The 25,682-nt window shown below is 53.1% G+C and overlaps 1 protein-coding gene across 1 annotated transcript in view; it reads left to right on the top strand.

The window, feature by feature from the left end:
• Nucleotides 1-25,682, top strand: part of ALOX5 (arachidonate 5-lipoxygenase) — a 50,143-nt gene extending 24,461 nt beyond the window's left edge. Inside the window, exons 5-14 of the mRNA XM_042960271.1 lie at nucleotides 8,153-8,259; nucleotides 10,040-10,212; nucleotides 13,469-13,615; nucleotides 19,811-20,014; nucleotides 20,747-20,833; nucleotides 22,257-22,435; nucleotides 22,725-22,846; nucleotides 23,202-23,302; nucleotides 23,650-23,820; nucleotides 24,955-25,682. Coding sequence (XP_042816205.1) covers nucleotides 8,153-8,259; nucleotides 10,040-10,212; nucleotides 13,469-13,615; nucleotides 19,811-20,014; nucleotides 20,747-20,833; nucleotides 22,257-22,435; nucleotides 22,725-22,846; nucleotides 23,202-23,302; nucleotides 23,650-23,820; nucleotides 24,955-25,134 — 1,471 coding nt within the window. The 3' untranslated portion in view covers nucleotides 25,135-25,682. The remainder of the gene's footprint in view (nucleotides 1-8,152; nucleotides 8,260-10,039; nucleotides 10,213-13,468; nucleotides 13,616-19,810; nucleotides 20,015-20,746; nucleotides 20,834-22,256; nucleotides 22,436-22,724; nucleotides 22,847-23,201; nucleotides 23,303-23,649; nucleotides 23,821-24,954) is intronic.

Below are 25,682 nucleotides of genomic sequence, written 5' to 3'. Positions count from 1 at the left end.
CTAGGAAATCTTGAAATGGGCCCTCAGCCCCTCCTGGTACAGCACAGCTGGTCACATCAGCTAAGCCTCACTTCTGCTGGCTAAGGACCATGAGGTTCTAAGAAGGAGATAAGAGATGTGTCCCTGCATTCGAGGAGAGCACAGCCTGAGCCAAGGGGACTAGACCTCAGGGAGGTAGCTCAAAGCACCCCACCCCCACCCCAGGGAGATGAGGGGTGCATGGGAGAGGGCTCTAGGCCAGTGGAAGGTGATCTTGGGAAGCTAACATCTCTGAGCCTCAGTGTCTCACCCACAGCTCCTACTCGGGGTTGTTGTGAGAATATAATGGGGCCATGTGTCAACCCTGCACAGAGAAGTTTCTCCCTAAAAACAGCATTAATTTCCATCCATTTTTGGTAATGGGGTCAGGCCATCCAGGACCTGGCTGAGCACCTGCCCTCAGATCGGCCTCTCCCCTCAAGGACTCATAGAGGGACCGTCACTCTGTCTGGTGTTACCTTGTCACGGAGTCCAGGAAGGCTTCACAGTAGAAGGGCATCTGACTTGGCCTTGTCACCGGCCAGGCACACAGGCAGGGGCCTAGAGGGATGGGACAAGGATGCTCTGGCAGGGTCAGCTCTGGGCAGAGGTCAGCTGTGGCTGGGCCTGCTCACAGAAGCGAGTGAGTTGTGACATTTCCTGGGGGCATCAAAGCAGGAGCAGCTTGTATGTTTACTCACTGTTTGCAGCCCCGGAGTTCGATTGCAGGAGGTTGGCAGGCTGATAAGGGAATGTACCTTTAAAGGAAATTGAGAAAAAGAGCTTCCTTCCTGGTAAGGTAGAACAGTGCAGAAATATGACTGAGTTCTGGGAGAGGTGACCAGCCTGGTGTCAAGACCAAGGTGCTCGACCCTTACCCACTGTGCATTTCCTGCCAGATGAGACCAGGTGGAGGCAGCTCCTTGAAGGAGCGTCCTTCTCCCCAAAGTCACAGGGACACTTCTTCGTAAGCACAGACATCTTCCTGGGGGCTGGGGGGAGCACTGTTACAGCCTTCATGGACTGCTCTGGACCTGCATTTGCAGTGCTCAGTGAGAAACAGGGAGACAGGCGAGAAGTCAGAGCCACGTTGCAGAAGTGTGGCCTGGCAGCCTTTGAGGGCCCGATGAGAGAGCCCAGAGGTGGGGAAGGGGCTGACTGAAGATGGGGAGTGGGAGAGTAGGGAAGAATGCAGGATGTGGTGTGGATGGACCCGGGATCCCGTTGGAATTCATCAAAATGGGGAGAGACTGAGGGGGGCACCCAGGGCATCCTTGACGTGTGCATCTGGGTTATTGGGCAAATGGAGTGATCATTACAAAGGGAAGCTGATGAGGGGGTGGGGGCACCTTGGTGGCTCAGTCGGTTGAGCAACCGACTTCAGCTCAGGTCACGATCTCACAGTTCCTGAGTTTGAGCTCCACGTTGGGCTCGGCGCTGGCAGTGCAGAGCCTGCTTGGGATTCTCCCTCTCTCTATCCCTCCCCTACTTGTGCTTTCTTTCTCTCTCAAAATAAATAAATAAACTTAAAAAAAAAAAAGGGAAGCTGGGGTGGGGAAGAAGCAGGGGGTAGATGAGTTCAGCTTAGGCGCATTGCTGAGGTTGAAAGCCCCAAGCAGCCTCTGGAGGTGCCGTCCAGGCTCAGGGCCAAGGGTCAGAGGCTTTGTGCCAGGGAGGGGCCGGGGGGAGTGTGGTCTGACAGCTGTAACCCCATTACCCCCTGCTCCCGGCCCCCTAGACAAGTCTCTGCAGCTTGTTTGGAGACCAGGCAAAATCACATGTACGGCAGCTCCTTGAGGGGAGTTGGTGGTGAAAAGAAGGGATCAGGTGTCTGAGATGAAGAAGGTCAGGAGCCTAGAGGGGATAGAGGGGATGAGTGGATGGGGCAGAGTTCCAGGGCAGGAGGGAAGAGGGGGAGCAGGGTGGTGAGGCCTGGGGTGGGGCCGTTCGTTTCTCCAGAAACCAAAGCCGTGATGGGTTCTGTGCAGGAAGAAGACCCCACGCCCTCTTAGTGTCACCCCAGCTCAGAAACAAGTCGGCTCCACGTGACCAAAGCACTCATAGAAAATAGTGTTCTTCCGTTAACTTCACAAATGCTACCCAAAAGCGCCTGATCTGGGAAATTTTAAAAGCCGTGTATGTCCTCCTTCTAACTGATGTCTGGACGTCTATATATCAACCCTGTTTACCTCTATCAAATTTTGTTAGACAATCAGACATGCGTCCCATTGGAAGATAAATATGTTGGGGAAATGTGGGGGGGGGGGCAACCTCCCACCTAAAAGGCAGACAACCTGGGGAATTTTAATTATATTTGCTAAAGTAGCATTTTGTTGTTGTTGTTGTTGTTGTTGTTGTTGTTAAAAATGGATCATAAAAGGGGCGCCTGGGTGGCTCAGTCGGTTGAGTGTCCAACTTTGGCTCGGGTCATGATCTCGCAGTTCGTGAGTTCAAGCCCCACACCAGGCTCTGTGCTGTCAGTACAGAGCCTGCTTTGGATCCTCTGTCCCTCTCTCTCTGCCCCTCCCCCTGCTTGCACTCTCTCAAAAATAAATTTAAAAAAAATTTTTTTAAAAAGGATCATAAAAGAAGACATAACAAAACATTAAGTATGGTTTCCCTAAAAAAGGGTGTGTTCGGCCGTCAGATTACTTTGGAAGACCTTGCAACGTCTTCAGCAGTGGTTCTCAAACCGTAGCTTGCAGCAGAATTCTCGGGGGGCGGGGGGCGGCTTGTTAAAAATCTGGATTTCTGGGCCCAACCTCCAGAGTTTCTGATTCAGGGGGTCTGAGGCAGGGCCTAAGAATCTGCATTTTTAACAAGGTCCCATGCATGCTGATGCTGTAGGTCTTGGGACCACTGAGAACCCCTGCTCTCCAGGACTGTTAGGCCTTGACCAATCCTGGTGTAAAGAAATCTGTTTAAGGTCCCTGTGCTCTCCCAATTCCTCAGACTGGCTTGCCTTTCTGGGCAGGAGACCCCACGGAGCAGGTGTCCCACAGGGCACAGGAGGGAGGAGGACCTTTCCCCTTCTTATTTCCTCACTCCCCTGTGTCCTTCTCAGCTCTTCACTTTAGTTAGCTCCACTGGCATTTATGGAGTGCCTACTGTATGCCTGGACCCTGGAACTGTTCTCAGTACCAGTGGTCCCTGTCTTTTCTTTTCTTGTGCCCCTCCCCCACGTCTACCTCAAGCCTGCCCCAGGACTAGAAAAATAAAATGCCAACTCCTGCCATGAAACAAACTCAGTAAGGGAAGGTGGAGTTTTAACTGAATGTGGCTGTTTTTGCAAGGCTCATTCTACAGTAGCTGAGCTCCTCCCGGACACTGGGCAGCTGCCCCAAGCCATCCTTGCTTAAGGTGGTAAGGACAAGCAATCAGCCAGGCTGCCCAGTGAGGGAACAGGAGTCCAAACACCTTCTCTCAAGCAGTCTCATGCACGTGGATCTGTGTGGGACATTGGTAGACACAGGTTTTGATCAGGGCGTCTGAGTGGGGAGAGAGTCTGCATTCCCAGCAAGCCCTCGTGCTGGTCTCTGGACCTGACTCAGAGCAGCGAGTGATTGTACTTTGCTTTCCTGGGAAAAAAAAAAATCTACTCATCTATTAAAATTACAGTAACAAGTATCAACCCATCACTTGTTACCCTTTAAAGCAAAAGGTTGCCTCATTTAGAGCCTGGCAACCAGGGTTGATTCAAACTCTAGCTGTCATCTTGGGAGAGCTGTTTCGGTTTCCTCTCTGTAAGATGAGACTGATGAGGTCTAGCTGCTAGAATTAAGAGATTTAAGTGAGCTCCCGTTTGCAGTGGCCCCACGGTGCTGTCCGGCACACCGTTAGGTGAGTTCCCTCGAGTGTCTCCATTCTGGATGCTAGGGAGGACTTTCTCCTCATTCCTGAGCCCGAGGCAGGAGCCGGCTGGAGAGCTGCCTCCTCAGGCACTGCCACTGCCCATTTGCTAGCTCTGCTGGGCTTCCTCTACCCCTATGGGAGCAGGGCTGGAGGAGCCACTCCCGCTCCTCCTTTGACAAATGCTTATTGAGCTCCTGGCGGGGTCGGGCAGAGAGGAATCAAAAGTGGCCTTTGGTCCAGCTCCAAGAAATTCACAGTATAGTGGGACCAAGTTGTGGATAGTTCATCATAATAGCATGGAGTAGCTATTCCTTAGGAAAGGAGTGCAGGGGAGGAAGTAACTCGGGGCAGGGGGGGAGGGGGACTGCATTAGAAATATGCTTTCCAAGAGAGAAGATGCCCAACCTGGGTTTTGAAGGATGCATAGGAGTTTACTATGCTGATTGGAGGAGTAGAGGGGATGGCATTTTAGGCAGTGAGAATTCTGGTGAGCCAGAGGGACCAGAGTAGAGGTCTGTGTGGGGAAATGGTCAGAAGGTGGGCAAGGAGCCCAGCCTTTACCTGAGAAGGGGAGAGGGGGAAAGTACCGTGGTGGTCCAAGAGGCTCAGCACTTTAGTGTCAAGAAGAAAGGAGCTGGTTGTCAGATGCACTAGAGAGATCGGGGGAGGTTAGGGCTGTAGGGCCCTTCGGATGCAGCCGCTAGGAAGTCACCAGTGCCCTGGATGAGAGCACTTTCCGGGGACAAAGAGGACAGGAAGAAAAGACCAGGAAGGAGGTGAGGATTCTTCCGTGAATTGGGTGTGAAGGAAGAAAGAGGATGAGTGAATGAGAGAGGAAGACCCAGTGGAAGGAAGAGGGTAAAGCTGTGCTGCAGACAGGATTTTGGACTTGTCTGCTGGTCCCCCAGAACGCCAGTACCTAAGGCTGCAGCCTTTAATATTAACAGTGAGTGATAATTATGGCACGACTTGCTAATGTTTGTGGAATTCTTTTTTGTACCAGTGTTTTCTGTACATCATGTCAGCCCTGCGAGGTGGGGCAGTCATGTGCCCATTTCATAGATGAGAAAACCGAGCCACAGCAAGATTAGGGACTCGCCTAGAGCCACGTGGCCGGGAGGCGATGGGGCTGGATCTTAGGCCGGGCCCTTAACCCCTGTGCTGGCCAGCACCATCTCAGCTGCCATCTGTCGGGGACTCCCAGCCCCATGCAGATTTGTGTCCAAACACAAACACTTGGGTCGGGGGTTCTGAGACTCCCTGGTCCGGCCCCCGACCAGTGCCTGGCAGTCCCCTGTGCATGGACAGTTCCTGATAGAACCTGCAGACCCAGAGCCTCGCTAGCCTGCATCCCCGCAGCCCACGCCATAGCGTGCCACTGTGCCCATGGTTAAACCCGGTCCCGCCTGCGGAAAACAAACTTGTGGCCGAGGTCGCCAGAGACACCCTCCCCGTTGAACCTCCAGCTCGGGGCAGTCGTTTCCGTGCCACTTCTGGATAACTCCGGTGGCTTGTGTCCTCCGGGCCACCTGCTCTGCCTGGAACGCGGCTAGCCCTCCTCAGGAAGCTTTGCCCCCAACTCCAAACAGCCAAACTGTGAAGTGGAAAATGGAGAAGCTGTTAGAAGGAAAGGGGCAGGGGAAGCAGAGGCGGCGAGGGCTCTCCCCTGTCCTGCCTCAGAGCAAGCACCTTCCCGCCTGGCTGTGTGACCTTGTGTGAGCCAGGCGCCCTCTTTTGGGCAGGTCCTCTTCGTGCCGTAACAGACCTTTGAAGCCCCGGTATCCCTGTTGCGATAAGCATGTGGAAATGTTTTGCCTGTAGATGACATGCAAATATTCTCCTCCTAATTCCACTTCTTTCTGAGTCTCTGGCTTCCTCCGAGTACTGCCACACCCCACCGTGTTGTCAGTGGCAGCTTTCTGTTTTGAAGTCAGAGAGACCCAGCTGGGGAGACCGTGAGCCACATGGGGCTGTGACTCACCCCTGGTTCCTCACAAGATCCCCCAGGGCCGAGGACCTCTTTCCTGGGCACCATCTCGTACTGGGCTGGGCTGGGGCTGCCGGGATTGTAGAGGCCTGGGAAGGCGTCTCCTCCCTCAGAGATGAGTCCTTTTCCATCTGACAGTGGGTGTCACAGGGACGTTTGTTCCTCTAGTTTAACAGTGGTTCTGTGCCAGGAGGCTCAGCCGACGGGGGCAGGTGGAGGAGGAAGGGGCAACAAGTCTGAAAGAAGCTTCCCTGGGGGCCTGCCTAGCGGTGGTGAGGCACAAAAGCAAGTGTGTAAAATAAACATGTGGGGGGGAAACCCCCCAAAAAACCCCAAAACACAAAAAACAAGCACGTGTGTAAAAGGTCCTCCTTCCCGGGGAGGGGTTGGGGTAGAAGGGTCGAAGACACCAGCCTAGAGGAAGACACCAGCGTCATTCTCCAGCCCCCTGGGGTGCTGAGCACCTGCTGTGTCTGCCACTGTACCCAGGCTGCACTCCAGCACCTTCCAAGGACTCAGCCTGTCAGTAGCCTGCAAGGCAGCTGGGTCATCCAACTCACAGAGAAGTCAAGGCTCATGGCCCCTTGGCTCGCTCCTGGGCAGTGTGGGCTCCTAGGGGGTCCCAGGGTGGCATTTGTGAGACTGAGGGGGGATGCGGAGGGGAGTCATAAAGGCATGTCATGTTCTGCCTCGGGTGCCTTTTCCATGTCTGGCAGGGCTGGGAGGGGCCCCCTGAGTTTCCTGCTTATCTGCCAAGTCGCTGCACTCAGTCACAAAGACTTGCCGCCCTCATGCATGCTCCCTGATGCCTCGCCTGCAATGAGACAGCCATCTGTCCCCATCAGCCAGGTGGACTCTGGACAAAACACCCAAACTTCAGTCTTTTGATTCTGCTGGCAAAGGTGTGCGGTGGCTTTGGGACTCCTGAGCCTTTCTGTGACAGCACTTGGGCCCCAGCCAGCACCTCCCCCATCCCCCTCGTCCCCCAAGTAGTGAGTCCAAGGAGGTTCCCCGGGCCTGCACGGGTTAGGGGTACTGCTTCCGGGAGGGGCTGGGCTCTGCTTGGGAGGTGGGTGGATAGGAAGGGGGAGTTCCCTGGCGCCGGCCAGCTTGGTCCCCTGCCCCAGGTATTTGCACTGCCCTGCTCAGTGATCCCTGCTGCCTGAGCCACCGGAGCACCTGGAGGTCTAGGCTCAGCACTGAGCAACACAGACTCGCCCTTGCCCTCCAGGGGACTAAGGCAGACTCAGGTATTCGTGTTTACTGTACTTAATCTGCCATCAGCACTGCAGACACAGCATCACAGGCAGCCCGGTCTGGGGAAGGGGCGACTTCCCTGAGATCAAAGGAGTTGTTGGGGGTACTCCAGGCGAGCCCTCCAGACACCCCATAGGCTCAGGAGGTGACAAAAGGGGCACTGGGTATTCCATGCAAAGCCCCAAGCGAGGACATACAGGTAGGAGTCTTGGACTCTGGAGGAGTGGACAGTGAACATTGACAGTGGGGAAGAGACACGATAACTGCCTGGTATCCTCAGCGGTGGGTGTGGCCGAGAGAGAGAAACTAAGGCAGAGTGTGTCCCATGAGCACTGGCCAGAATTCCCTAGCCTCTGTCCTCCATCTTGCTTGAGTTAGTAGGGAGGTCTGGGACACCTCTCACTCTCCCCAGGCCCATCCCACAGTCGCCTCCTCCAGCCAGCCCCTGGGATTGCTCAGGCCACTCAGATCTCACTCTTGAGTACCTGCAGCCTGCATTTTAAATTCATCAAGCTCCTGTCCTGGCTTATTTTGCTATCCTGTGTAACGAGCATTTGGAAAACTATCTCCCTCAGCACCAGGCACAGAGCCAGAGTTAAGCAGAAAGCAAAGGATACGCTCGATGGAATCCCTCATCCCCTCAAACCCCAGAGGACTAGGTAGAGCAGCTGCAGAGGAGATAACGGCGCTCTGTGCCTGGACGCTTTGCACCGAGGGGGGGGCAGCAAAAGTTTGATGAGTGAATGAATGAAGGCATGGACGAAAGCAGGCGTGGACGGGACAGGAGGCACTGTGGACAGTTCTCGAGGGCAGCGGCCAGTCTCTTTCATAGGGGAGATGCCGTAGGGAGAGCATTGGTGTAGGTACCTGCTTCTGTCCTGGTTCCACAAAGCTGCCCCCTCAGAGCTGCCCTGGGTTCATTTCCTTGCTGCCCAGGAGGTGTCTAGAGGCCTCATGAGACCACAATATGAAGGGGCTTTGCAGAGGGGGGCAAGGCCAGAGCGAGTGCCAGTGGGGACGCTGTCTCCTGGTCTGCAGGATGGAGAACCTGTTCATCAACCGCTTCATGCACATGTTCCAGTCTTCCTGGAGCGACTTTGCCGACTTCGAGAAAATCTTCGTCAAGATCAGCAACACTATTTCGGGTGAGTGTGCCTTTGGGGTCTCTCGTGGTGCTGGGGAGACTTGCCTGGGAACTGGAAAGGGCTGTCCTGCCCCTCTCCGACAGGCTGGGCCCCCGTGCCCCGGGTCCCGCGTTCACTGCCTTCACCCTCCTGCCCAGAGGTTTCTCCTCTTTTGGACATTCAAGACTGAGCACCCTCACCCTCGCTTCATCAAGTCTCAGAAATATCAGAGCTTTGTGTTTACATGAATCGGCCATTTGTGGCGCTTCTGAGCAGAGTAAAGGCAGAACGTAGCTTGTGTTTTAAGGATTTGCATGAAAGCGACTTTGGGTCCCCTTGGAGCAGGATGTGTTTGGTGAAGCAATAGCACTGTACTTGCCAGGGATAGCACGGAAGGAAAACACGGCAACAGAAACATAAGGAAATGGGAATGATGGGTGAGGGACGGGTATTGAAGTAAGCACCAGGTGAAAACTGCCTTTGTGGACTCCTCCCCAAGACTCCCCCGCCTCTGCTCCCCTCCATCCCCCTCCGTCTCCCTCCATCCGGGGTGGAAGGCCTTGAGTCCCTTTTTCCCCAGAGGCACAATGTTGTACAGCAGATCTCTAGAACGTATCCATCTTGCTTAACTAAAATGTTACACTCACTGATCCGTATCTCCCCATTTCCCGTCCCCGGCCCCAGCAGCCACCAGCCCACTCCTTGATTTTATGGGCTTGACTGTGTTAGACAGCACATGTGAGTGGAATCGTGTGATATTTGTCTTTCTGTGACCGGCTGATCTCACTCAGCATAATGTCATCTCCACGTTCACCCACAACGTTCATCTCATATTGCAGAATATCCTTCTTCTTCTTAAGGCTGAATGCTATCTCATCATATGTATACAACACACTTCCTTTATCTGTCCCTCTGTAAATGGACACTTAGTTTGTTTCCGCATCTTGGCTATTATGAAGTGTGCTGCGGTGACCATGGGAGTGCAGATTTCGCTTCCAGATCCTGATTTTAATTATTTGGGATAAATACTCAGAAGCAGGATCATTGGATCCTACAGAAGTTCTATTTTTAATTTTTTGTGAAGCCACCCTACTGTTTGCCACATCGGCCAAGCATTTTGCATTCCCACCAACCCATGCACAAGGGTTCCAGGTTCCCCGTGTCCTCACCAACACCTGTTGTCTTCTGTTTTTATAACAGCCATCCTGTCAGGTGTGAGGCAATATCTCATTGTTCTGAAACGCATTTCCCTGATGATTCGTGACATCGGGCATCTCTTCATATACCTGCCATTTATTTCTATGTCTTCTATGGAGAAATGTCTGTTCAAGTCCTTTGCCCATTTGTTAATCAGGTTATCAGGGTTTTTTTTGCTGTGGAGAGGTAGGAGTTCTTTACCGATTTTGGAGATGATGCGTTATCAGATGTGCAGTTTGCAAGTGTCTTGTATTCTGCAGGTTGTTTTTTCACTCTGTGGACTGTTTCCTTTGCCGTGCAGAAGGTTTTTAATTTGATGTGATCCCATTTGCCCATTTTTGGTTTTGTTCTTGAGAAAGGGATTCCTCCGGAACCTTCTGAGCCGCGAAGGGCAGCTCAGGGAAGACAAGGTGGTGCCATGGCCTGACCCAGTGGCCAAGCAGTTGGGCACAGCAAGCAGAGTTCCAGGTTGACCAGCTGTGCAGCAAACACCTGGGAGAAAGGACCCAGCAGCGACTCTGGCCCTCAGCCAGGGTCAGGAGGGCTGCAGCCCGGGTTGCCCCCACTCGGAGCTCAGGCAGGGCCACGATCTTCTCCCCAATAGAGCGAGTCATGAAGCACTGGCAGGAAGACCTCATGTTTGGCTACCAGTTCCTGAATGGCTGCAACCCGGTGATGATCCAGCGCTGTACGAAGCTGCCTGAGAAGTTCCCTGTGACCACGGAGATGGTGGAGTGCAGCCTGGAGAGGAACCTCACCTTGGAGCAGGAGATCGAGGTAGGACCGGGTTGTCTGGTGATGCTGGCCAGGGCCAGCTCAAATGGCCAGGTCACCCTCTGTCAAGCGGAAACCACTTTCTGCTGGCCAGTGCTCGCCAGCCCACAGGCCACGATCTCCGGGCTTGTCTGCCGGGCCCATGGCGAAATCGGCTGCCCTCTGCGAAACGATTTCTTCCCTTCCCTGGGCATTTATGGAAACTCTCGTGACCAGTGCCAGAGGAGGGATTGAGGAGGATACTTCTCAATGCTCAGGGGCTGGGAACGTATCCATATTTTCAACATCGATATCACTAACGGAAAGAACTCCCTCTGAGCAGGAGGTCAGTTGTGGGCCAGGCTTTGTGAGAGATGCTTTACACAGACGGTCATCAAATTGTCACCCACCTTGCAAAGGTGAGGAAACTGGAGGAAGAAGCAAACCTTGTATCAGAACAGAAAAAGAAGGGAGAAAATGGATGGAATTTTTAACTTTCAAATTAGAAATGTGAGTGTCTCCTGGTTCTGCCCTCACCCTCTCCCCAGACCTCCTCTTGGATCACCTGCAGGGACTTAAGGGACAGGAATGGCCCTTGCTCTCCAGTCACTTGACCTCTTCCACCAGATCCAGGATAGCGGGGCCCTTGACACCTGCCCCCCCCCCCAGGTGTCTAGGTGGCATTCTGTTTCCGGTCACCACGTCTTGTTTGCTCAGCTTGCCTTGGGGCCCAGCTAGAGAGGGATGGTCTGTGCCATCTGTGGACAGACCTGCCAGCCCCCACATCCTGCCTACCTGACTCTGGAGCCACCTGCCAGGCTCACATCCCTTGGGAGTCCCACGCCCCATAGCAGGTGGTCCCAACCCCCTCGCCCTGACCCTGCCCTGGCCCCAGCACACTACCTGGTCACATGGACAGTTGACAAGGACAACACATGCCCCCACACAGGCACACACTCACACATGCATGCACACAGAGCAGTATTCTTTTGTAGACTTAATTTCTGGATAGACTTATATTGCTTCAGGGGCTATAGGTTTCACAATTCAAATCAGAGAATCAAAGAACCTTGAAAGCCACAGAATCCTAGAACTGGAAGGGACTTAGTAGCCCTCTGGCAGGGGAACAGCTTCTGCCTGGGAGTCCTTGCCACCTCCGGAGGTGGCGGGGGGGCGGGGGGGGGGTGCGTGGTGGCTTTCTTTGTCAGAATGGTCATCTTTCCTGTGAGTGATGGTCTTGAGGTTTAGCTGTGGTTTTGGTCATGAAGCAATAATTTAACAGCCGCCACTGACTAGAGTCTTACACACCATCCGTCTCATTCACACACACTATCCCATCTCTTACACACACATCTCTCATCTCCTATGGCACAATTCCTCATTTCCTGAGTCAGTCCTTAGGGCCAGGAAAATGGAATACGAGGACCAAAAAGAGAGGACAGGGACACCAGACAGACAAAACACCAATGTCTACTACAGAATCCCAGAACATCAGAACTAAGAGATAGGATTTTCCCCTTCACTTTTCAGAAGGATGAAACTGAGGCCCAGAGAGACGAGGTGGGAAAAATAACAGAGAAATGCCCCGGGTACAGGCCCAAATCCCAGGCCTCTTGGTTCCCTGGCCTGGGTTCCCAGGGCCTCCTGTTAGCCTGGCATCATCACCTTAACTAACCTGAGTCTTCTCAAGATTTGATCAGCAGCCACTCCTTCTGTGCAGTACTTATGATGGTCCTCAAACTCTGTCCTCCCCACCCCTGTCCCACATGCACTGCGGACAGACTGCTCCGAGCTCATCACTGGTGTCAGATGACGGCCATGGCCCTTAAGGAGGAAGGTGGAAGGAGGAAGGTCCTTAAGGACCGGGCCCCTAGCTCCTTTCTGGTCTTTGGTCCCCCTCAGCGGGATTCCTGAAGCATGTGCTCGGTGGCCCAGCTGGCAGAGTTGTGGACACACATCTCACCCGAGCACCTGTGGACCCGACCTGCCACCGGTCCTCTACCCAAATTCTTCAAGCTCTTGGGGCGCCTGGGTGGCTCAGTCGGTTGAGCGTCCGACTTCGGCTCAGGTCATGATCTCGCAGTCTGTGAGTTCGAGCCCCGTGTCGGGCTCTGTGCTGACAGCTCAGAGCCTGGAGCCTGTTTCAGATTCTGTGTCTCCCTTTCTCTCTCTGACCCTCCCCCATTCATGCTGTCTCTCCCTGTCTCAAAAATGAATAAATGTTAAACAAAATTAAGACAAATTCTTCAAGCTCTTGACTGAGCGGGCCCCAGCTTTGTGAAAGGAACCCTCACAGCACTCAGGTTGGGCCCCCTCTAGAAGATCCAAGTGTATTCCACAAAAGGTGGCTTTCTCCCTTCCCCAAATCCCAGGCACGTTCAATTTTTTTTTTGAAGTATAATAACCACAGAAAAGAGGGGCGCCTGGGTGGTTCAGTCGGTTAAGCATCCGACTTCGGCTCAGGTCATGATCTCACAGTTCCTGAGTTTGAGCCCCACATCAGACTCTGCGCTGATGGTGAGGAACCTACTCGAGATCCTCTCTCTCTCTCCCTTTCTCGCTCTGCTCCTCCCCCACTTGCACTCTCTCTCTCTCAAAATAAACAAACTTAAAACTTTTTTTTTTAATAACCACAGCAAAGAGTAGGAATCAGGAGTGTCAACAAGCTTGATGCATTTTCACCAAGTGACCCCAGCATGCCACCAGCCTCAGACCAGGACACAGAACACCCTACCCAGGAACACAGACCCCCTCCTGCCCCTGTAGGCTCTCCCCTGACCCTGAAGAGCCCACCCTTCCCCAAACCCTGAGGACCTCCTTGGACCCTGCAGACCCCGCTTCTGCAGACCCTGCCCCCCTGCCCCTTCAGCCCTGCCCCCCTCCAGCCGAGCTTCCACCCCTGCAGACCTGCCCCTGTCTCTCCTCCAGACGCTCAACTTTGCGTAGTTGTGAACACCATGTAAATGGAGTCCTGCAACGTCATTCTTTGGAATTTCTGTTCTCTTGTGTACTTTATCTGCACTCTCTCTTTCTTATCAACCTACCGCTGTGGGTTTCAACATCTTTCATGAGGGTCTAGAAGCCTCCATCCCCACAAAACCACCACAACCTCTGAAAGCTCTTGATGTGCATCGGCCTTGAGTCGGGGGCCAGCACTGTCAATTCTGAACTCCATTCAGACGCTGGGGCCTCGAAAGCGCCTCTCCCTCCCTTAGGCCTGATTCTCAGCTCCGTCCCTGGCTGAGACTGATGTGGACATATTTCCCCTTGCTTCCCACAGCAGGGGAACATTTTCATCGTGGACTTTGAGCTGCTGGATGGCATCGATGCCAACAAAACGGACCCCTGCACTCTGCAGTTCCTGGCAGCGCCCATCTGCTTGCTGTACAAGAATCTGGCCAACAAGATTGTCCCCATTGCCATCCAGGTAGGCGGCCCACCCTGCTCCCTTCCCGGACGGCTCTGCCCTCGGCAGCCAGGGCCCGGGGAGGAATTTTCTAGGTGTCCACCGGAACCTCCAGGAGGAAGAGGCCACTCTGCTTCTCATCTCCTCGGGAGGGTGCCAAAAGCTGAGGCCTCTGCCAGGTGGACAAGAAAAGCCAGAACTTAGGGCTCCCTGCCAGCCATGGGGAGGGCTGTCCATGAGGAGCAAAAAGGGCTTCCCTCCCCCAAGATACACTGGACATCTTCCTGCAGAGCCAGGTGCTCCGCTGAGGACCTACCCTGGAATAACACACTACACCCCGCCCCGACTCCCAGCATCCTGGTTGTTGGGCGGGGGACACAAGTCCAAACACCAGAAGGGGCCAGGCAGGGGAGGCTGCAGGATGAGCTGGAGATTTAGGCCACAAGGGGGCATCATGGAGGCTGGCCTCACGAACCAGCCCAGTCCTGCGATGCTGCCTTCTAGTGTCCACGGGTTGTTCTGTACCAAGGAGGAAGGAGAAGGAGAGAGGAGCAGTCTGGGGAGAAGAGGCAGGGGCAGAGCGTCACCTCTCCCATTCCTGGCTGCCCTCTGCTTCCTCAGAGCACCAGGCACATTGTGGCCACTGGTATTCAGACAGCAGGAAAGAACCCCCACCCAGGACAGCACCAGATGTAGGTCTGTGAAGGGGGGGCTGCTGCACAGGGGCCCCCATGGGGGACAGGTGGACAGGCATTCAGCAAACTTTACTTTGAGCCAGCTGTGAACCGGGCATTGAGTGCTGCGGGCGTAATCACAGATGGTTTTGCCAGGTGCTCACCATGTGACAAGACTGTCCCAAAGGTGACACCGTCCACAATCCCTTACCTTCAATTCTGAAATCTAAAAAGTTCTAAAACTGCTAGGTTTTTCAAAAATTTGCAGCAAATTCATTGGCAGCAAAACTTGCTCTGAACCGAAAGGAGAGACTGTTTAGAAGCTTTGCCTCATTCGATGTGACAGGCGTGTGTAGCACTACCGAAATATGTGTGTTTGATTGTGAAATATTACAGGGCATGGGAGAGAGGTGTCACATAATGAAGTACATGCACTGCCAAAATCCTAAAAATTCTGGATTCTGAAACACTTGGCCGTCAGGGTTTCAGAGCAGGCCCCGCCTCTGTTCACGTGGTCGTCATTACAACTCCAAGGGCGGGGATCACTGCTGTGGATCATATTCAGCAGATGAGAAAACAGACACAGGCGCACACAGTCCGTACAGCCGGTATTCACGCCAGGCCGTCTGGCTCCAGAGTTCGAGCTCCCATCTCCTGGTCTCAGGAGCACATCTTCCCCCAGAGGGATTCCCAGCCTATCAGAGAGAAGCCCTGTGCTTCAGAAACTGAAGGGACAGACAATGCAAGAGAAGCAAACAGAGCTAGGAGATCAAGGAGAGGAGCCATTGACCACGAGCAGGCACCTTGGAAGCAGCCTGTCCTCCAGAGACTTCTTGGAGGGGCCTGGAGTCAGGGGCCTGGCTTCAGTCCCAGCTCTGCCACTTGTTAGCAGGTGTGGGACCCTGGGCAAGTCACAGTGTTCCTGAATCTCTTCCCTCTACCGAAAATGCAATCTTTGCAAACTGTAAAGAACCACAAAAATGAAAGCAAGTAAATCCAAAATCTGGTTCTTCAAAAGGTCGAAGAAAATAAATCACCCTGTCATGAAGCTAATGAAAAGGGGGCGGGGGGGGAGCAAAAATATACAAGATTAGGAATAAGAAGACATAATCGCAAGAGTGCTTTTTTTTTTTTTTAAGAGTAATAGCATGGCAACAAATTTGAAGAAGCTGAAAGGGATGGGTAAAAACCTGGCAAAGTATAAATTATTAGAAGAAACTGTAGAAAACAGGCCAGTATCCGTGTAAGCAGTTGGGAAGCTGACCAAATGTCTAGACTGGTGAAAGGCCCATGTGGTGAGCAGCTGAGCTCCAGCTAGCCTGTAAACAGCACACATTTCCAGGGCTCTTTCAAGTATTTCAGCTCCTGAATTCATTCTCTGAAGCTGGCATAACTTTCATGCTGAAACTCAAAACAGGCAGGCTCCAAAAAAGCTGAACAGAAGACCAATCCAAGTTACAAAGACAGATTTTAAAGGAAATCCAAATACGACAATAGCAAAGTGAATGTAGCAGTGTCATGAATGACTAAGGGGTCATAACCCAGCCAGGTTTATTCCTAGATGTTTCAATAGCAAGAAAACACAATAAGGCTTCTGATTGTATCAAGTGACTCCAACAGGGAACTTAGTAGCATTTAGCAGCCCCAACTGGTAAATATTAAAATGTGCCAGAAGCAATCTATTTCCCTGCGATAGAGATAGGAAATCTCATTCAAAAATGGTAAGCCTAAAGCCATTTCTGTTAAAATCATAAATAAGAACGCTGATGTCACCACTGTCACTCAACATGGTCCTGGAGGTCCTGGAATCTGCAACAAAGAAGAAAATAATCAATGTGAGAGAGAGAGAGAGAGAGAAAACTATCTTTTGGTAATGATGTGATGGTGGACCTGGAAAACCTAAGACTCTCATTTGTCAAAAAGCTATTAGAATTAACACGTGGATTTAGCAATGCGTCTGGATACATATGCTCCTCAAAAGCACCAATTGCGTTTTGCCTGCTAACAATACGATATGATACCATATAAAGAAAAACTGTAACATCATTTTAAAGGCTATAAAATGAAATCTTCACACGTGCTTTCTTTCATATTGAACAAGAGAAGTTTATGTCAGTCCTACCAAACTTAATCATATAAATCTAATGCACTTCCAATTAAATTTTCAATCAGGCTTTCTTTCTTTCTCTTTCTTTCTTTCTTTCTTTCTTTCTTTTTTTTGGGGGGGGGGGGTGAGAGGGAGATGTGAAAACCAAATAGAAGAAATTAAAGATACATATGGAAAAAGAAGTGTCCAAGGATAGCCAACAATTCTTTGAAAAAGAAAAAACAAGGAGGGCTTTCCTTGCTTGGTATTAAGGAATACCATAAGGTCCCTGTTCAAGGCAGGTGCTATGCATAACAGACAGAGTGGGGGGAACGGTATATAAAGAGGCCAGAAATAAGCCCAATACATAAGAATTTAAAGTATGACAATGGTGGTTTCTCAGTAAAAAGGGATAGAATTTCAGTGGTACTATCACAACTGTCTTCGCATAAGGAAAAGATTAAATTGGACTCATATGTCATACTAGTTACAGAAATAAATTTCAGATGAAGTAAAGATTAAAATGGAAAAAGTAAAAGAGAATTTAGGAGAACAATGTATAATGTGGATGCTAAGGAGACTCCTTAAAGTAAAAACAAGAAACCCAGAAGTTATAAAGGAAAAGACAGGCATATTTGATGTGTAAAAAAAACATATGAATATCTATAATGTACACATAGTTGCTTTAAATTGACAAGGAAAAGGCAAATATCCCAATAGAAAAATGGGCAGAGAAAAGGAATAGACAGTTGGAAGAAGAGGCGACATATGGAAAAATCAGCATATGGAAGAATCCCTCCCATGTCACTAGTAGTTAAGGAAATGGAAATTAAGTACAATGAGACACTACTTCTGACTCATTAGGTTGGAACCAAAAACCAGTGATAACACCCAACCTCTAGCAGGGACAGCGCCCCCCCACCACTGGCCATGAGTCACTGAAGCCCGGGGCACGTTCCCTCTCTAATCACGGGCAGGCCTGGGCAGCTCAAAGTCAGTACCTGGGCCTTCACGGGAGCAGGTCCTGCAGCACTTGTGGGGTGCGCCTCTTTGAGGTTCTGGGTTGCAGTGGGTGGTCAGAGGGTCCGAGGGAGGGGCCGGCATGGCCAGGGGGGTAGGAGGGGCTCAGGGCTGTGCAGTTCACTGAGCAAGTGTGTCCCAGCTGAAGGAGCCCACAGTAGGGCCTGTCTGTCCCTAGCACAGCCATTCCCGGCCCAGTCAGTAGAAATGAAGGGACTCACAGTAAGGACGCACGTGTGAGGGCATCACAAGGCATTGTTCCTGGAGGGAAAACAAACTTGAAGACAATCTGGAGGCAGCGGAGGATCGATTGAATGCAATCGTGTATGTCCAGACGACAAAATGTGATGCCACCTTTACAAGGAAGGAATTGGACATATGGCAGCTGACCTGAGGGGCTTCCACAATGAGTAACTAAGCAGAAAAGCAAGACACAGGGCAGAGATCATCTACAGAACCTGAATGCAGGACGCGGCGTACCATACACACGACAGGACCAGCACTCGTGTCCTGTGGGGACACGTGGGAAAGTGCAGAAGGGAACACTGGGATGGGCTGGTTGGGGCACAAGTGAGCAAAAGAAAGAAGAGAAAGACATTCATTGTAACAGTGTCCAATTTACGGAAAGCTGAACAGACAAATATGCACCGAAGCCAAGAAGCTCGATGATGGGGGGATTTTTTTATTATGTTGTTCCGAAGTGACAGCAATTTTTTTTTTTATCAATAAGTTTCTAATCATAAACAAACAGCGACTTTGTGAACCAAAAAACAAACTTAAAAAACAAAACCAACAAGGTGTTCAGGACACGATCAGGCCACAGTGTCACTGAGCCTGGGCAGGAGGGGGGAAGATAGAAGAATGGGTAGGAGGGGGATGCCCAAATCAGCACGGCCATTGAGGCCAGTGTAAGAGTTCAAGGGGAAAGCATGTGAGAGTCTGGATTAGGCAGTACAGCAGAGAGAAAGGCTGAAGGCAGTGCCTGAGAAGGAACAGAGCATGGGCCCCAACCCAGCTCAGCTCTTTATCCACTGTGTGACCTGGCAGAAGTGCACAACCATTCTGAGCCTCAATTTCCCCTTACGTAACATGGCAAGGAATACCTGACTTGCAGGGTGTTGGTATTATTTTCATGTTGAAATAATATTTTAGACATATTGAGTAAAATAAAATTACATCATTAGAAGAAACTTCACCTCAGTTTTTTTTTTTTTTTACTTTTATTACTGTGGCTGCCTGAAAATTTTAAATTCCACATGTGACTCACATTGTATTTCGACTAGATAGCACTATTTTCAAAGGAGAGACAGGGAAACTACCTTCTAAAATACTTAGCATGACCTTGAGGAGTCCAGCAGGTTTGGCCCCTCCCCACGGTCTCAGCAGCTGTCCTCCTGGGTCAGTCTGCGGTAGCCACACCGTCTCTGAAGAGCCCAAGGCCCGGCCCAGCCCCAGCCCTGGCCCGCAGTTCCAGCAGCCTGAATGCTGCTCCCTCCACTCCGGAAAATGCCTTCTTATCCCAGGAAGGCTAGGCCTCATCTCAAAGAGGAGGCAATAACAGAGCTCACGTGACATCACACTGTCAAGGCCTGAAGCTGTGCAGGCTGGTGGCTGTCATGGGCAAAGCTGGGGTCCAAGGATTGGTGGGCAGGGAGGGCTGAACATAGGGTGACTTCAGCAGAGGCGTCAGCGGCCAGATCATGGAGTTTGGGGGTTTTTCTTTTCTGGCTTTAAGAGGTGACTGAGTGTTTTCAAAGAGGAGATTGACATAACAGGATTTGCATTTTAGGAAAAAAAAAGGCACCCTGGCCCCACCTTGGAGGTGAAACTGGAAAGGCAAGCCTGTTCTCTCCTTTAGGAGGCAACTGGCTGCGGGTCTGGGCTCAAGAGACTGTGACCTAGGCCACTGCATCCTGAGCGCCCGAGAGCCCTGGGAACTGGAGGCGCTCATCAAGGGCAAGAAGGGAAGTCAGGAACACCGGCCAGAGCCTGGGGAACAGCAGCCTTTAAGGGAAGAAAAGAGGAAAGTGTGGGCCATGGAAAAGCAGCAGTCAGAGCAGCGGGCGGAAACCAGGAGGGAGCAAGCAGGCAAGGGAGGCGAGAGAGATGAAGGCAGGAGTAGAAACGCCAACCTGCTCCTTGCTGGTGTTTTTAGCCATATTGTTCACGTGCTGTAACTCTGGGAGGTAAGCAGTGTTGCAGATGGAGGAACCAGAGCTAGGAGAGGCTCAGGAAGGTGTCCAGCATCCTAGTGATGTCGCTGGGGTGGGAAATGCAAACCCTGGACCCTCTGCCCTCCTCCGTGAGCCTCTTGTGACTCAGAGACCACTGTTGTAAGACACTTGGATTCTTCTGGGGTTTCCTGAGAAGCCAGGCTCTCCCGTAAGCTATGTAGAACAAAACATTGCCATGTATTCTCTTTCTCTAATGTATCAGCTCAACCAAGTCCCAGGGGATGAAAACCCGATTTTTCTGCCTTCGGATGCAAAATATGACTGGCTTTTGGCCAAAATCTGGGTGCGCTCCAGTGACTTCCACGTCCACCAGACCATCACCCACCTTCTGCGCACACATCTGGTGTCTGAGGTTTTTGGCATTGCCATGTACCGCCAGCTGCCCGCTGTGCACCCCATTTTCAAGGTACGGCAAGCTACGGCCTCAGCCGGTGGAGGAGGGCGTTGGGATATGGGGGTGGACAGAGGGAGGGAGGTGGGGCACTGGCACCCCCACAGGACTGTGGCTGGGAGTAGCCAGCAGACACGGGCCCCTGGAGAGATGCTCAGGGGCAGTGCTACAGCTCTGAGCCTAAGGGCTCCTGAGCACATGAAGCCCGGGCCTGGCCTGGGAGCAGAGTTGGAAGAGGCAAATGAGGTCAGTGTGACCCTTGTCTGATCCTAGGCGGTAGCCCTGCCCTTCTCTCTCCCTGAATCCTCCTGGCACTGACTGCTGGGGTGATGCAGGCCCTAAAGACCTCTCTGGGCCCGTTTCCCCATCCGTAAAGCAGAGCAAGTAATACATCTGCCTCCTCGGATTATTGTCAGTCAAAATAGTTAACAAATTCGGGGAGCTTGAAACAGTGCCTAGCACATAGTTAAGCTTTGTACACGTGTTCACTATTCCCATTTTTACCGTCATCATGTCACTAAGCATGGAAGCTGCACCCCGCCCCCCCACCGGCCTCCAGCAGCTACTCAGCAATGAAGATCAGCATGGCCACCCTCACTTCCTCCCTCGGCCCTAGCATCACCCCTCCTCAGTGGACAGGGGTGTGGGACACCGAGAGGGCTCTGGGGGCACCTGGGAAGAGTAGACCTGGTCAGGAGGCCTGAGGGACCTTCTCCGAGGCCTTCTCCTTGCTCCTCCCTCCCCCAGCTGCTGGTGGCGCACGTGCGGTTCACCATCGCCATCAACACCAAGGCCCGCGAGCAGCTCATCTGCGAGTACGGCCTCTTCGACAAGGTGAGCACCTCCTACCCACCTCCTGCAGGGCCCACTTCTCCACGCCTCCAAGCCCACACCAGATTTCCTCTCGGGAGACGGGCCCCTCGGTACCACGACGGCGGTGGATGCCTGGGAAGGGTGGGAGGCTGGAGGAGGCGCTCAGAGGGAAGGCGCCCCGGGTCCTCTGGCCAGTCTCTGGCCCCTTCCACACCAGGGACCTCTCCTCTCCGGAAGGCACTGCCTGCTTCTCACTTCTTCCGCTGCCGGCCGATGTGGCCCCGTCGCCTCCTCCCGCTGCTCCACCATCCTCTGGCTTGCGGTGTAGATCCTGCCTCCTGCTCTGCCGCCCTCACTGAGCACCACCGCCCACCCTCTGCGCTTCTGGGCAGACGGTCCCTCCCCTCCCTCCCCATCCTTCACCTGGCCCATTCCGACGCCCTGTGGCCTTCCCAAGCCTGGACCCTCCCGGCAGCCTTCACCACTGCCCTTCTTCCTCTTCCGTCTCCTGTTAGTGAGGCAGCCAGGTCACCAGTAAGCCTCAGCCATCGTTTGGGTTACAAATGACAAAACCCAAGTCAAAGCAGCTGAAGCTGGAAAAGAAGTGTACTATCTCAAAACCCTGGACAATAGTGAGGTGAGGGAGCCTCCGACCCCTCCCAAAATGAACCCAGGCACTCAAATGGCCCCAGGGGACAAGCACACTGGCGGCACTCTACCACTCTTTAAAAACTGTGTTGGCCTCATTCTCCCAGCCAGGCTCTGCAGACAGACATGGGCGGGGTAACGGCACCTCATCACAGGGAGCTCTAGGCTCTCATGTTCCCATATGGTGACCATCACCCCCCATCCAAATAGTCCAGGGAGCAACTCTGAACAGTCCGGCTTGGGTCAAATGACCTGTGGCCCAATGTGTGGCACCCCAGTACCCGAGTCCTCCTTGAAGCTTCTGGGGCCTGACTGTTCAGCCACCATGAGTGCCTACATCTCAGCAGCTGGGATGAGGACCGGTATTTCTCCCTGGGCCTCTCTCCAGCCCTCACCTAAGCATACAACAGGCCCTCGAAAGACCTGTGTGGGTCATGGCGGCTGGTATATGCCCCTCTCTTCACCCTAGGGCAGCCTGTGCTCAGAACCAGAGCAGGCCCCGCCCTCCCACAGCTTCCCTCCCACCCCCGATCTCTGCACACTCCCCTCCACTGCAGCCCCTTGCATGAGATCAGGCAGATGTGCATTTCTAGAACCGCCTCTTTGGGCTGCCCTTGGCATTCTCGGAGCTAAGCATCCCTCCTACCCCACCTCCTAAACCCACAGGATGTGGGCTTGCCCCTCCATGTGCCTGGTCTCCCAGTGCCCGCTCATGGTTTCTTACGGTGAGCCCTGGGCAAGAGGGAAGAGTGGCGACTGACCTCAGCTCACAGCGCTCTCTTCCCTCCCACTCAAGGCCAATGCCACAGGGGGCGGTGGACACGTGCAGATGGTGCAGAGGGCCATGCAGGACCTGACCTACACCTCCCTGTGCTTCCCCGAGGCCATCAAAGCTCGGGGAATGGACAGCACAGAAGACATTCCCTACTACTTCTACCGGGATGATGGGCTCCTGGTGTGGGAGGCCATCAATACGTGAGTGCACGCTGGGGCTGTTGGACCCACTCTGAGCGGGGTGTCCTGGAGGAGAAGAGGACCAGGGCATTGACAACTGACTCAGCAGGCCAGTGGATGGCTCCATTGTCAGGGCACTGATAGAGGAAGGAAGGTATGTGGGTGGGGGCGGGGGTGAGTGACCTGAGCCTGGACATTAAGGAATAAGTCACAGGGCCACCAGTGTAGCCCTGCCCTTGAGCTCAGGAACCCAGCCCTGCAAACCCTGGCCAAGTCACCCACTCCTAGCTGGGCCCTCCTCCTGAGCCAGGTTCACGGCCGAGGTGGTAGGCATCTACTACAAGAGTGACCAGGTGGTGGCAGAGGACCAGGAGCTGCAGGACTTTGTGAAGGACGTTTATGTGTATGGCATGCGGGGCAAGAAGACCTCAGGTACAGACTGCCCCCAGCTCTCCTTCTAGCTGTCTCTTCTGCTCTTTCCTCACCTCTGACTTTCCTCGGGCGATCATGGCCCATGACATCCATCTTAGCACTTGGTGCTGGGGCCAGAGCCCCCAAGGGAGCCCTGCCCACAAATATGTCTCATGGGGACATCTCAGGGACTCTCTGCAGCCACTGAAACCAGGGTCAGAAACATCAGGAACACTGGGCCAACGCTTACAGTGTCTTGTCCATGCCTGGGCCCCTCAAGCCCTTGTGTGGGGGTGCTCAGGTCCTGGGATAGGGTTGGGGGAGGGTGCCTGTGGGTCATCAGTCCCTCCCCAGCCAGCCTCTGACTCTGCCTTAGGCTTCCCCAAGTCCATCAAGACCAGAGAGAAGCTTTCGGAGTACCTGACAGTAGTGATCTTCACAGCCTCCGCCCAGCATGCAGCAGTGAACTTTGGCCAGGTAGGCAAAGGCAGGATGAGTCTTCTGGGCAGGAAATTGCCAGAGTCACCTTGGCCGCTCCTAAAGGGCCCAGGCAGGGCCGCCTCTCTTCCTAGTCTTCCGGGGCTGATCTCCAGCAGCCTCGGGGCCAGAAACTACACGTTCCCTGAGTGTATTCTCCCCACTAAGCCAAGGGTGCCAGCCGGAGTGGGGAACTGTGGCCCAGTCCTGCTGGAGCAGGAGGAGATGGAGGAGGGTGGGAGGCACCTGGGCAGTTGCTCTGTCGGGCAGGTAGGGGCATGGCCAGCCGCAGATGGGTGGTGGCTGGCTGAGGAGGCACCCCCATGTGTCTGTGGCTGTCCCTACAGTATGACTGGTGCTCCTGGATCCCCAATGCCCCCCCAACCATGCGGGCCCCACCGCCAACAACCAAGGGCGTGGTCACCATCGAGCAGATCGTGGATACGCTGCCAGACCGTGGCCGCTCCTGCTGGCACCTGGGCGCAGTGTGGGCACTAAGCCAGTTCCAAGACAACGAGGTGAGCACTGGACACCATTCTGCCCCTTCTAGGGGCAGGTCACCCAGAGTTAACCCATTTCTCCCTCTCTGGGCTTTGTGATTAAAGGCTTAGGCTGGACGCCTGCTCTCAGGGAGTCCTGACTTCCAGGGCTGGGTACCCAGGGGGTTCTTAGGTCTGCACCAGGTTGGAGCTCAGGGTGAGGGAGGGACAGGAGAGCACAGGCACTCTGTTCCACTGTTGTCTTCCCGGAGGTAACGACTAAGAAGTTTCTGGGTATCCTTCCAGACATTCCCATGCACATACACCTTATTTAACCTAATGTCAAAGCTGGGTTTCTCAGTATCTCAAACACGACCCCATGGCATTTGCTCAGTGTTTCACAGAATGACTACCACTCCAACCACCCCCAGGCCTGTGGGCATTTTAGGGGGCATTTAGGTTGTTCTGGGGACTTTGCAAATGTGTTGGTCCCTCACATCTTTTTTTTTGTATATGTGTCTTTGCACACATGTTTAGTAGGGCCAGAGGATGTGTTCCTGGTAGAGGAATTTCTGGGTCAAAGAACGTTGAGATTGATCTGCCCTCCACAAACTAAGTCCAAAATCCCACCCTTTTCAGCCCTGGGTATGAAACTTTCCAATTTTAACTATCCAATAATTTTTTTTTAAATATGCCTAGTTTTAGTTTGCAGTCACCACGTGAGTATACAAATGAGCACAGCACCCCAACAGGGTGTGGCCATGGCTCTCCTGGGCTGGAAAGGCTAGTGCTAACCCCTGTGTCCCTGCTGCCCGGAGCCCAGATGGGAAGGCAGGGATGCTACACAGGAACAGGGCCAAGCAGGACTGCACAGCCACATTCCCAGCACAGCTGGGACCACCGACAGCGTCCGCATTCACCTGCCGCCATTACAAGCTGTTGTGGCCACCCTGCAGCACGGCAGTTATTTTGCCCATTCATCTGAAGACCCCAGCCCAGGAGCATTCTTGGGGTACTCTCAGCAGGGGGGCAGGTGGTGAGGGGGAAATGAGCAGGTGCTCCCTTGCTGACTTTCCAAGGGATCATCTCTGGGGGTGAGACAAGCAAGGCCTATCAGTTTACACCCCCTTGTCAAAGAGTAACCTGTCTGTCTGTCTGCATCTGGGCCCTTAGCTATTCCTGGGCATGTACCCAGAAGAGCATTTCATCGAGAAGCCTGTAAAAGAGGCCATGGCCCGATTCCGCAAGAACCTTGCTGCCATCGTCAGCGTGATTGCTGAGCGCAACAAGAACAAGAAGCTGCCATATTACTACTTGTCCCCAGACCGGATTCCCAATAGCGTGGCCATCTAAGTGGCTACCCGGGCCAGTCTCCCTTGAAGACAGCCGACTACCCGCGACTGGGCTCAGCAGCCAGACTCCAGCCTGCCCAGGTGGGCAGGCACACTGGGCGGCCCTGGGGCAGAACTGCTGGCAGCCTGCTCTTCTGAGGCTGCCAGGATTCCTGGAAATTCCACCCCCAGGCCCCAGGCTGGCTTCAAACCGAAGGCTGCCTAGGTTGGGCCACGTTCAGCCTAAGCTTTGGTGCATTTTCCAGTTTGTTCCCTAGTTTTCAGTGAATCCCATACTTTGATCAATGTGGATACGCTGCAGGGACACGTCCTACACAGAGCAGGACTGTGTAGCTTCCTGCCTACGCCTAGCTCAGTGCTTGCACGCCACTCAGCAACAGCAAGTCAGGACAACTGATAGATGTTCGTTCTTACTGGGAGACATGGAATGATTATTTTCTGTTCTATTTATGCTTGGTCCAATTTCTTGCATATAGTAGGTACCCAGATGAATCCTTGTTGAATGAATTAAGAATTGGCTGTCATAAAAATAAAGGAGTGCATTTAAAA

Source organism: Panthera tigris, chromosome D2, assembly GCF_018350195.1.
Source record: "Panthera tigris isolate Pti1 chromosome D2, P.tigris_Pti1_mat1.1, whole genome shotgun sequence".
NCBI lineage: Eukaryota > Metazoa > Chordata > Mammalia > Carnivora > Felidae > Panthera > Panthera tigris.
This window is presented reverse-complemented; position numbering and strand designations above follow the sequence as displayed.